Genomic DNA, 13,155 nt, shown 5'->3' on the forward strand with positions numbered 1-13,155 from the left:
TATCCCACGTGTTATGCCACAAGCCCTATCCTTTCCCATAACGTGTCTACCGAAACATAGGCATGAAACTGCGGCAAATCCTGGCTTTGACACGTAGCAGCAACTCCAAGCACCGTCTACATATATATCATATATATATATACCAACTACGACACCTCCCTCTCTTTCACTTTCCCAATTAAGTTTCCTTCCCAAATCAAGCAGTCAAGTATGCAGCAAACAAAGGAGCACAGCACCGCCACCATGCAGCAGCAGCAGCACCACCACCACCACCAGCAGCCCTCTGAGTCAACTGAGAGTGGCAGCAATCAACGGCTGAGAGACAAGAAGGTGGGGGACTTGATGGCAAGCAAGCGCAGGCTCGTGGAGGTGCCGTACACGGCGTCTCTGGCCGACACCATGAACACGCAGGTGGCCAACCATGTGCTGGCTGTTCCTGTGGCGGCGCCTCCGGGCCAGTGGATCGGAGCCGGCGGGTCGATGATCATGGAAGCTGACAAGCACACTGGGACTGTGCGGAAGCACTATATAGGGATGGTCACCATGCTTGACATCTTGGCTCACATTGCAGGGAATGATGATCAGTTGATGAACGATGGGGATCATCCAGCTGGGTTTGATCTTGATCAGAAGATGGCGGTCCCGGTGTCCTCGATCATAGGGCACTGCCCTGAGGGTCTTAGTTTGTGGACTCTAAACCCCAACACAAGGTGACTTAAATTTCTCTCTAAGCTCACAATACAAGTTAATTAATTTCTAGCTTCTTTGTATGTAATCTAATTATTAGTTCACTTTTTTAACACAAGTGAGATTTATTTAATTATGTGGGTTCTCTCACCTATATGAGTTCTATCTCTAGTAATGTGAGACACTGTCACATTTTTTTGTACATGGATCCCGTCTAATTCTGTCACATGTATCACTTTTTATGCATATCTGACAAATAAAGGGGCCTACTTTAACCTCACCTATATTAGAGATATAGTGCTCTACTAAAATGTAGTATAAATAGTGTTCTAAGTCTCAACCTTATTAGGTACTCACGTATGTGGTACCAAAATTGTAATACAAATAGTTTTATCTGTTTCAACATGGGGTCCCAATTTAAAGAGGCAGTCTCAAACTCTCAACCAACTGTACCAAAAATGTAGTGCAAATAGTTTTATCTATGTGAGGCGGTGTAGGGTTCAAATAGCAACACTCTTGTGGCAAATAGCATCATCATTTTAAATGTTCTGTTTTTGACTCCCATGTACTCAGCATCATAGACTGTATGGAAGTGTTCAGCAAAGGAATACACCGAGCAATGGTACCAGTAGACAGCCACATGGAGAATGTGTCTGGAGTGGAGCTTGTAGAGTCTGCTTCCAGCTATAGAATGCTGACCCAGATGGATGTGATGAGGTTTCTCAAGGAACATGCCTCCGCGGAGCTAGATGGCATCATATCGCGAACTGTAACTGATTTGGGAGCGGTGACAGAGAGAGTTTATGCCATTACTGATCGCGCAAAGGTCATAGATGCCATCAAGTGCATGCGGATTGCTCTGCTCAATGCTGTTCCGATTGTTAGAACTTCAGATGTGAATGAAGAAGACCAACACCAGCTTGTAAATGTACGTCTCTTTCAGCTTCATCATTTGATGTTAATTGGCTTGACATGTGTCTCTGTGTGAGCTGAGATATCGATCCGGATCACTGGTCATATATTTATGAGCGATATCATGCTAATGTCTAAAATTAGGTTGTTTTAGACACATTGAATCGTCTTTGGCTTGAAAATTTTCATTTTACTATAGTGCTAGGTTCACCAAATTTCATGAGCTATCATAGCGCTACATTACTTTAAATATTTAGATTTGGGCCTGTACTCTAAAATGTCTATTATAACAAGTAAGATACTTGAACAAATTTACTGAATGATATATCACAACACTTCACTAGTTATTTTCAATCTAGACTTACTCTGAACCTTATTAATATATTGTTCAGATATAGGCGTATTTTGAACCTTATAACAATTAAGATACTAATATACTGATATAGATAGACAAATCTGGTAACTCTAGTAGTGTTGTTCAATAAGTTAAACTCCAAAACCAGGTGATTTTGCCGCCATTGTACCAAAAAGAAAAACAAGGTGATTTTGGACATAATAACATTATAAAAACGGTGATGATAGTGCTGATCTATCAGGAAAATAAGCTCTTAAGTTTCTTGTTAATTTGATAATTTCTTGAAGCATTATGTAAAAGGGTTTACTAATTAATACATGCGATTCCTTGGCTTGAACTGCAGGGCAGAGGCAGGAGGGTTATAGGAACATTTTCTGCAACAGATTTGAGGGGTTGCCACCTTGTAACACTGCAAACATGGCTGCCTTTGACCGCTCTCGAGTTCACTGAGATTGTTTCAGCAAGCCCTCTATTGGCTGCAGCATCCAATCCAGCAGCAAGGGAAATGGTGACATGTCAAGCTCAGTCGTCCCTTGGGGAAGTGATCGACAAGGTGGTCTCCAAACATGTGCACAGAGTTTGGGTTGTGGATCAACAAGGTTTGCTCATGGGGCTCATTTCCCTCACAGACATAATCAGGGTGTTGAGGCTCGCACTTTTGTCTGGATGAAACCCCTGAAATAATGAATATATGTGATATTGTAGCCATTCAGGAGGGGCTGGTTTTGTGTAGTACGTACTTTTGGAGTGTTTGTATATACATGTTATGTTTTCCTCAGCAATGGATGCTACTATGTAAAACACTATGAGATCCACTTCAAGTGTATACATATATGTTGTGTAACTTATGTTTTCTACTAATATCTTTGTGTTAATCTTATCTCATGGCCAAAATACTGGACATAATTAAGGACCAGCCAAAAAGATCAACTCACCCCAAAAGATTCTAATGGGAAAAAAATCAGACGATTAAAATTTTATTTCTTTATTGTAACTTTAATTTGGTCCGACTTATACAGTAAGTTTGGATGAAGGAATTTTAATTTTCACAGAAATTTATAAATGATAGAATTTAAAACTCCGTTATTTAAATTTCTATAAATTACATTTTCTATTGTTTTGATATATGTATATAGAATTTTGTAAATGACATGAATTACAAATTTTAATTAAAGCCCCACCGACTACCCACCCACGCCACCACCTTCCCCTCCCTTTGAGTCTCCGACCACACTCGTCTCTCTCTTCCATTCTCTCTTCTCTTCTCTCTATATACTCCCCATCTCTTCTCTGCATATTAAAATTCCCTCACAAGATTGATTTTTTTTTTTTCCAATTCCAAGAGCCTAGCAACCAAAGACAAAAAAAGCATGTCACGCCCCAATCCTGAATAAAATCTAATATCTAGAAGTGAAGCGTGACTTACGTCCTAATCGCAGATTAATAAAATTATTTCTACAATTAAGACGTGAAAAGAAAAGAAAATAATATAAAAAAATTGAAGAAACTAAGTAAAGTGAAAATAAAAAAATAGACTTTATTTAAAACTACTGTTCCAAGAGTACCATACTAGATGTTCATCTTCTTATATATTACAATGTATTGGTAACCAAACAAAACATAGTACTTCAGAAAATTCTCTAAATTTTCCTTGGGTATTCCACATCATCGGTCATATTTCCATCACCTGCACGATCTATTATGGTGTGAGCTTTTAAGGCTCAGTAGGGTATAGTGATCCCTCATGGCTAGTTATCACATTTAATCAATGTCTCAGTAAAAGAAAAAAAAAATACAGATAATGATTTCTATTATATGCATTGAGAATGTGTGTACTCACTCCTTAACCATTTCCGTTGACACATACCCAAGACAAACAGGCCTACACGTCCCATACCGTGCATCCTTCCACTGTGGCCCCGAATGTCCCAAGTATGAGCCAACACTCGTCCGTCCCTTAAGCCCAAATATTTTGAATATAATTAATTCCACTTTTTCTTCAATAATTCTTCCACAAATCATGAGATCACCAGGTACATCTCCCTTTCTCCATGGTGTCTCTAATAAATCACGAGACCACCAAGTTCATCTCCCTCTCTTCTTGGTGTCTCAATTAATCATTTTTTTTAACCTTGTTCACAATCACACTTTCCTTATGCACTTATGATTATGCATGTAAAGATAAACATTAATGCATGTATAGAGAAATTAAATAGTACATGCATAATAATTTAACCTTACGCAATTTGAGTGTATCACAGATTTAGGAATTTCACAGTGCACACACAATATTAATAATAAAAGCTTATTCACAAATAGAATGCACTTGATACATTTAATGAAGAAATAACATCACAAGTAATAAAGATAAATTATCACAAGAAAATAAATCACACAACATGACACAAGGATTAATTGTAATATAGTCCAATCATTGGGGAAATAGAGACCCTACCTTAATTTCTTGAGCACAAGTTCCTTCTTGGTCCGTTCCTATGTGTTCGGGTCTAAAAAGTTTAAAAAATATAGTTTAGATATAACTTAATTAAATTTAAATTTATTTCACTCTCTTTTTAAAGAGAATGTAACTCACACTCTAACTTAGAGGTGTCGGATTGACGCGAAACTTGTACCAATGGATTCATATCGAAAAATAGAGAATGAGGGTGAAAATTGGGCAAAAACGGTTGCCGGAAACAGCCGCACGCGCCACCACGCGCCGGCGGTGCGAGTGGGGTGGCTGGCTGGTCACTGTTCATCGTCTATTTAAAACAGCCCATATTTTCCAGATTTTTCAGTTTTTTTATCTCATTTTTTACTCGACTTTTGACCTATCAAACCTTTACCAAATTGAGCAAACTTATACTTGTTTTAAAGCTCTACATCCCCTCTTTAAAACATATAAAGAACATGAAAAACGGACGGTTAAAACTCAAGTTATAAGGCTTGAAAGGAGACCATACGAACATGCGAATTTTCTGGAAAAATTTCCAGATTTTTCATTTTTCTTGGTTTTTCATTTTCTTTCATTTTCAACCCTCAAAACTTATTCCTATGGCTATAATAAGGTTATAAATGACCTAATTTTAGTTTAACAATATTAAACAAAGAGGTATAAACAAAATTTAAAAAATAAAAGTTTCAAAAGAAAATTTGCTAAGGACACCCAAGGTTCCTTGAGCTCACCTTCCTTCCTGTCATTTGGAGTTAAAAAGAGGCTAAAACTTGTGATTCCTACAGTAAAAAGAAAAACACAGAGACTAAAAGATGTTAGTTCAATTATTTAAACAAAGTCTAAACAACCAAGAAAGATGGAGTTTAACTTTGAACTCTAACCTTCTCAATTTTCTTCCCTCCCCTTTCTGTCCCTTTCCAGTTCACTCACTCACTCTCTCTCTCTCTCTCTCTCTCTCTCTCTCTCTCTCTTTCTCTTCCTCTCTCTCTCGCTCTCTTCTTTTCCTCTGTTCAATTTTGTTACTCAAGAGTATTCTTAAGCATACTTTATAGTCTAATTGGCTTATGTTTTCAGTTAAGAGGAGATGAACCTAATCATTATTTAAATAAGGACTCATCCCTCTAAAGGAATCATCACCCTTGATCAAGGCTTAGGTGTTCTAATTTGAGAAGGCTGATGGCGTTGGTTGTTATCCCTTCTTCCTTTTTTTTTTTTTTCTTTTTTTTTTTTTTTCAAGTTGGGCTTTGTATGTTGTAGAAAATTGAGCTAAAGATCAAACATTAGAAATGTAGCCCAATGTTTATTTATCTATTTATTATTATTATTATTATTATTATTATTTATTATTATTATTATTTTGTTTTTAGGACATTACAAAGCATCTCCATTAATTGCATTTTCTTATAATAAACTTGGAAATCAGGTTGGGATCAGATTGATGGGAATCCCAAATGGCAGACCAAATAAAGATTAGCCCAACATATTCCAATCGCAATCGTAACTGTTACCAAAAAAAAAAAAAGAATGGCAAAGTTGCAACGGCTGTCGGTGGAGGGAAGTGAGAGAGAGTTTAGAGAGAGAAATAAGAGAGAAAAAGAAAGGGGAGGAGGTTATGAGGGTGGTTGGAGGTGGCGTGGGTGGAGATGGGTGGGCAGTGGGTTTTATGATTTTTTGTTTTTCTAACCTTTTAATTTCTTAATATTATTTGTGGAAAAAAAAGTTTGTAAATGTGGCAAGATCTAAGTCACAAATGATTATTAGAGAGCTGAGATCAAAAGTCAGATATAGTCTAGTAGGAAAAAAACTGGTAAAGGATCCAAGTCTGGATGGTGGTTGTGGTGGGTGGGTCTTTTTTCTTAAAATCTCAAATGTCATGGAATTTGGAAATGACACCTATTTAGGTGGAATTTGGAATCAGAATTTATGACTCTCAAATTTCATAATTTTTTTCCGCATAGAATTCTAAGATTTTCCTGTTAATGAGACCAAACAAGGGAATTGGAGATTTTCATTTCTCAAATTCTGACTTTTAATGAAATACCGAGTTAAATTTCTTTATCCAAACACACAGATACAGTTAGACTACATATATGCATATACGTATATACCAAAAACAATCCCAATTTTTTTGAATATCAATTCATATGGCAGATTTTACTTGTTCAACAACTTGATTCACTTTGAACTTTTTTATTTATACTAAACTAGGAAATTGTTATGTCATATTGGTTTGATTCGTGTTATTGACATATGAGTCATGCGTGTATATACTTTTTCTCCTTTAGTGTTATTGATTTGATTAGTGTCTATAGATCAAACTCTTTAATTTGGGCCCTTTTAATCACTATTGTATGAACTCAACACAAAAAATGTGTTATTTTCATGAAAGGTCCTCTTAGATCTGAAGTTCAAGTGGGACCCACACATTGCAAATCAGCGTAATTTGGAAGCGTTCTCAGCCATGGACGGTGATTGACATGCAAATGATGGGATTAATGAAGTTTACAACGTTGGATGCCTCTCCCAGATTGATCCACGCATGGTTTGTTTCCTCACGCTCCATCAGACGCGCGTGCACAACTGTCCATGGAGTTCTGTGAGCTTACGTGGCAAAGTAAACTAATTTTGGTACCAAATTAAAGGTCCAAAAGCTGCATCACCGTCCACGTGCCAAACTGCCTGACCAAAAAATGAAAACCAAATTACACATTGCTCTCAGCCTCTCACAATTTCTATCTCCTATCTATTATATCTATATGTAGTGTTTGGCTCGGGTCCGACCAATCACGTTTGAGTCACTTTTACAAGTCTAATCCAAGCTTCAATTGGGACCTGAGTTGAACGAGTTGAACGAGTGTCTCGAATTCCGATCAAGTATATAAGGTCGGTCCTAAATTTGGATGATCACGTTGTTCTGTCATTAATTTATTATAAGATAATGTTACTTGGAAATTGGAAGGACAATACTTGAGTCACCCCTCCCCTTAAAATAACAATTTTGGTAATGCCGGCGCATGATTGGAATCGTTCACTTTTTAGATCACCTATTATAGATCATCTCTGCAAAAAATCAACTCAATCAGAAATCGTTTGATTATATAATTGTTGTTGATTAAATAGAGAAAATCAACAGTTTGGTCAAAAAATTACTTTTAATTGAAAACCATCAATTTTTTCTACTTAATTGACAATAGTTATATAACCAAACGATTTCCGATTGATTTGATTTTTTGCATAGATGATCTATAATAGGTGATCTAAAAGTGAACGGTTCCGATCATGCGCCGACATTACCGAAATTGTTATTTTGGGGGAAGGGGTGACCTTGGGGTACCCCAAGGGGTGACCCAAACATTTTCCAAATTGGAATGGTACACTTGTATCAACTTCTATAGACAGTGGCTAAACTTCATGTTCACTAACCTGGGCTGTAGCCTGTAGTTGGTGAAAATAGAGTGAATCAATCCATAACTCACCCAAAAGTTCAACCAAATAAGACCAACTTCATTCTTCAACAGCCTGAAAGCCCATGACCCACCCCAAACTATAATCTTAGCTTCGCACTTGCTAGCTAGTAGTTTGAAATTCACTTATGTGCATGTTGTCTTGAATTCAAATTAATATATCAAATCCGTCTTGGATTGACCTAATTAACAGCTTGCCTAATCTATTACTAACTTTTTTTTTTTTTTTTTATCAAATACCTCTATTTATTTTAGATTGTTTTTATTGACGACCAACCCACCTCTTTAATACATGTAGAATCTACTTATCAAGACTCATCCGAATGAATCACACTTTTATATTAAAGAGCCGATTTCATAGATCTATAACCCCTCAAGATATTTTCCTTAATTAATGAGCTAAACATGGAAGAAAGTGAAGTAAAAAAATGGATTAATTTTATTTATATACCTCAACTATATATCACTTATCAACTGGGTACCTCTGGTTCAAAAACTTTCATTCGGGTACTTCAACTTCAATATTTCGTCAACTTAGTACCTCCGTTAGTCTGATCGTTATCTGCATACGTGGCACTGACGTGGCACACGCGGATCCCACCATTAAACGTTGATTTGTCTTTTAAAAAAAGACACATATACAAAAAATAATAAAAAAATCAATAAAACCCTTAAAATTATATAAAATTGAAAAAAAAAAAAAAAAAGCCAACCCCCACCTAGCAACCTCCTTCCTCCCCCACCCAGGCCACCCCCTCCACCTTCCCCGCCCCTCCCCCCCAAACACAGGCCACCCCCCCCCACCTCAAACCCAAACCCCCTGTCCCGTCGCACCCCCTCTCCCACCTAACCCTAACCTCTCTTCCACTCTTTCCCAAACTCTTCCAAACAGAAACCAAAAACTCATTGCCAAGATTGAAAAAATTAATTATTTAAGGAAAACCCATCAATCAAAACCATCAAACATCCAAAACCCATCTCCAAAATCGATTTTTCTTCCCCAAAATTTTTTTTAGCTAAAATCAAAGTTGATTTGAAAAACAAGAACTAACCATCATTCAAGAGGAAGCCCAGAAACCCAGCAACACCTCCGCCTCCCCTGCACAGCCACCCAACTGCTGCCTCTCTCACCGACCGCCACCCTCCCCCCTGCGTCCTTCCGAACCCCTAGCCCCAACCCCAGGCCCTCACTTTCTCTCTCTGCCTTACTCGATCTCTCTCTGCCTCACTCTCTCTCCTTGTCCTTCTCCTTTCTCTCTGCCACTAGCAGTTCGTGCCTCTCCTCGTCCCTCTCCTTTCTCTCTGCCTTACCCCAGCCCCGACCCCACATCACCACCGAAAACCAACCCAACCCATACGCAGCCCCTTCCCGCCCCGCCCAGCGCATACCCGAGCCGCATCACTCTCTCTCTCTCTCACTCTCTCACTCTCTCTCACACACACACACACACACACACTCACAGAATCCTAACGTTGCTCTCTGCACAGCTTCACCACTGAGCTGCAGAAACCGACCGAAAAGCCCCTAACAACGATGCAAGACCTCTTCGGCATGGTCCGCGAGTCCCTGGTGTTTCGGACCCCAGGCAGGGACGACGGAGGAGGGGGGTTCGGTGGTGTTGCTGGGTGTTTGGGCTTCCATTTTTTTTTCTTTTTCAATTCAATTATTTAAGTTTTATATATTATATTATTTTAAAGGTTTATTAGTTTTTTATTAATTTTGGTTTAGGTGGCTATTTTTAAATGCCAAGTCAATATTTAATGGTGGGGTCTGCGTGTGCCACGTCAGCGCTACGTATGCATATAACGGTCTTCCTAACGGAGGTACTAAGTTGACGAAATATTGAAGTTGAGGTACCCGAATGAAAGTTTTTGAATCAGAGGTACCCAGTTGATAAGTGATGTATAATTAAGGTATATAAATAAAATTAACCCTAAAAAAATCTAATACACGAGTGTAAAAGTCTCACAAGTCACACGTGACAATGCTTGAGCACCACGTGTGCTCTTTACACCATAAACCCTCTCCTTTCCCACTCACACATTCTCATATCTCACTTCAACTCTCACAAGTCACACGCACACACTTTCCAAAGGCCAAAACCTCCTACTCCCAAGTACCAACCCATCACTTGTACATTTCTTTGGTAACTCCGCCACCCCTTCACCCTTTGTATTTCACTCTAAATAGTATCATCCACACCCCTTCTTCGCCCACAATCTTGCTTCTTCTGTTTTTTTTTTTTTCCTAATTATATCATCCCACAATGAACGGCGCCGTTTCGGTTCTCAAGCCCAGGCACAAAAGGGCCCTAAACGGCAAACCCCTTGGCGTCGTTCACACAACAACCCACCAGCCGGACCACCAGGAGGACGCTGCGATGAAGTCTAAGAACCTGGTCAATGGCTACTGCGGCAGCTTCAAGGCCAAGGCCTCCTTCATGACGTGGACGGTGCATGACGTGCTCCACGTGGCGAGGCACCATTGGGTACCTTGCGTCTTCGCCCTGGGGCTCCTCTTCTTCATGGGCGTGGAGTACACGCTCCGCATGGTGCCGTCGTCGTCGCCGCCCTTCGATATCGGCTTCGTCACCACGCGCTCCCTCCACCTCCTCCTGGCTTCCCAGCCCAACCTCAATACCTTGCTCGCTGCTCTCAACACGGTATTATATAATTAACTGCATTTCCATTTTCATTTTCGTTTTGGTTTATTCTCATTGTTTTATTTTCTGGGTTTGTTTTGTTTTTTATTTTATTTTCTTTGTCCCTCTTGTTCTGGGTTAGCTAGCTTGTCTTGTCTTGTTATATTAATTTAATCAATGTGGCAGCTTTGGCCTTCTGGGCAATTTGATTTTTGTCATATTAAGAAACAACAATCACATTTCTGAGACGGGGCTGCATTTACATTTATGTGCATTTTGGGTATTGTGGGTCAATTTGTTGTGCATTTGCATTTGGTAAATTTGGGGTAGCTAGATTTCAAAGCCATTGATTCTCTTTCATAAATTTGGGATTTTTTTTTTTTGGGACGTTGGATTTCGGACTGCATTGCATTTAATTGCCACATTTAGTTCTGCAAAATTGAATGGCGGTTTGTGTGTGTTTCTAGGCGTTTGTGGGGATGCAGACAACATATATACTATGGACGTGGCTAATAGAGGGCCGCCCAAGAGCCACAATCTCAGCCCTCTTCATGTTCACTTGCAGGGGAATCCTTGGCTACTCCACCCAACTCCCATTGCCTCAGGTAAACCCAAATGCAGCCTTGTTTGCAAGTGCTTTTGGGCTTGTTTGGCAGTGTTCATGAAAGAAATTAACATTTTTTTGTTACATTGGAGTGAATAAAAATACTTTTAAAATTATTTTTGTCAAACGCTATAAAAAGTGCTTCGTAACATTGTTGGCTTGTTTGGAAGTGCTTAACATATATGCTAAGCTAACTCCGCCCATTGAAGAAAGGAAAGCCAAAAACCACTTTTAGTTATTTTTGTCAAATGAACTGGTTTTAATTATATGAAAGCATATTTGACACTTCTAAATGCACTTCCAAACATGCTTGCATCCCACATTTGTCAATAACCAATCTCACATTTTGGGCATTGTGATTGAAATTTTCTGTTGACAGGGGTTTTTGGGGTCAGGAGTGGACTTCCCGGTTGGGAATGTATCGTTTTTCTTGTTCTTCTCTGGGCATGTAGCAGGGTCTGTGATTGCATCCCTAGACATGAGAAGAATGCAGAGGTGGGAATTGGCATGGACATTTGATGCACTCAATGTGCTGCAGGCAGTGAGGTTGCTGGGGACTAGAGGCCACTACACAATAGACTTGGCAGTGGGGGTTGGGGCTGGTATTCTCTTTGATTCTCTGGCTGGCAAGTATGAGGAAAGCAAGAGAAAAGCAGCTACAACTACAACAACTGCAACCAAAGAGGCTTTGTTTCCCTAAACAGATGGAGAAAAACAATGGCAGATAGATAGTTTGGGGTAGGAAGGAATTTGGGTATGTTTTGAAACGTGGAAGAGTGAGTTCTATGATGAAAGGAAAGTAGCTAGCCTACTAGAACTAGGGTGTTTAAAGTGTACATATACTGAGAGAGACCTCAATGTGGTTGGTTTGTTGTCCAATGCTTTTTCCCTTTCTATTTATTATTCTTGAGCAATGCTATGAGATTTGCGATCATTTCAACTAAGCACCTTGTGGATCATCTCTTTAATAAAAGTGGGATCCATTCATGTAGGACCCATCTTACTTCTATTAGATAGATACATCCGCAATGTGGTTAGTTAAGATGATTCAAATAGTTTTCTTCTTTTCTTTTCTTCCTCTAGGATGCAATTTTTTTTTTTTTTTTTTATTCTTTGTGAAAGAACTTTCAATGATCCCATTCTTAGTTTGTTGATTACTTTCTAGTCTTGTGCACTAATTCTTAAATTGTTTTTGAAATCAGATGATGTAGAAAATAGGAAGCTATTTAAGCTAACAAAGATCGACAAAGGTATTTATGTGGTTCAGCTGGAGATATTCCATACAGAGACAAAAACTCAATAATGTCATAGAGAGAACAGGGGCCTCTCTTGGTACAAATAGGAAGCTGGATACAGCACCCAACCAACCAACATAAATGCCTCAAAAGGCTACAACTGACAAATGCCTCAAAGGGCGCAAACTGCCTTTCTGGTTTCAAGAGAATAATAATAGAGAAATTGGATTATTATTCCAACACTCCCCCTCAAGCTTGGGCGAGAAGATTGACAGACCCAAGCTTGAACATAAGTTGTTGAAACTGGTTAGTGGGAACTCCTTTGGTGAGAATATCTGCAAGTTGCTCACCACTTCTCACAAATGCAGATTTGATAATATTCGCCTGCACATTTTCACGGACAAAGTGGCAATCCACTTCAATATGTTTAGTTCTTTCATGGAAAACAGGATTTGAGGCAATGTGAATGGCAGCCTGATTGTCACAGAACAACTTCATAGGAAGAGACTTTCTGATTCCCAAATCATTGAGAAGATATTGAAGCCAAATTAACTCACTTGAAGCTGAGGCCATTGCTCTGTATTCAGCTTCAGCGCTGGATCGAGCAACAACAGTTTGTTTCTTGCTTTTCCAAGTTACCAAATTTCCTCCAACAAACATACAAAATCCTGTTGTAGATTTGCGATCAATTGGGTTTCCAGCCCAGTCTGCATCGCAATAACCTTTAATCTCAGAATGCCCATGATGCTTCATCAAAATTCCTTGACCAGGAGAGCCTTTCAAAAAACGAAGGATTCTCTT

General features: G+C 39.0%; 2 protein-coding genes across 2 annotated transcripts; both read left to right on the forward strand.

Annotated features, from left to right (window-relative positions):
• Positions 1-154: 154 nt before the first annotated feature.
• Positions 155-2,811, forward strand: LOC147287036 (SNF1-related protein kinase regulatory subunit gamma-like PV42a). Its single transcript, XM_086241475.1, has 3 exons — positions 155-710; positions 1,261-1,615; positions 2,298-2,811. Exons 1-3 carry the CDS (start codon positions 211-213, stop codon positions 2,622-2,624), a joined length of 1,182 nt encoding a protein of 393 aa, XP_086097601.1. The 5' UTR covers positions 155-210; the 3' UTR covers positions 2,625-2,811.
• A 7,140-nt stretch (positions 2,812-9,951) lies between these two features.
• On the forward strand, positions 9,952-12,013 carry LOC147287037 (phosphatidylcholine:diacylglycerol cholinephosphotransferase 1-like). The gene is made up of 3 exons (XM_086241837.1): positions 9,952-10,536; positions 10,983-11,120; positions 11,499-12,013. The coding sequence occupies exons 1-3, from the start codon at positions 10,141-10,143 to the stop codon at positions 11,817-11,819; spliced, it is 855 nt and encodes a 284-aa protein (XP_086097963.1). The 5' UTR covers positions 9,952-10,140; the 3' UTR covers positions 11,820-12,013.
• Positions 12,014-13,155: the final 1,142 nt, after the last annotated feature.

This window comes from Dryas octopetala, chromosome 4 (assembly GCF_963921425.1).
Source record: "Dryas octopetala chromosome 4, drDryOcto1.1, whole genome shotgun sequence".
In the NCBI taxonomy this organism is placed as follows: domain Eukaryota; kingdom Viridiplantae; phylum Streptophyta; class Magnoliopsida; order Rosales; family Rosaceae; genus Dryas; species Dryas octopetala.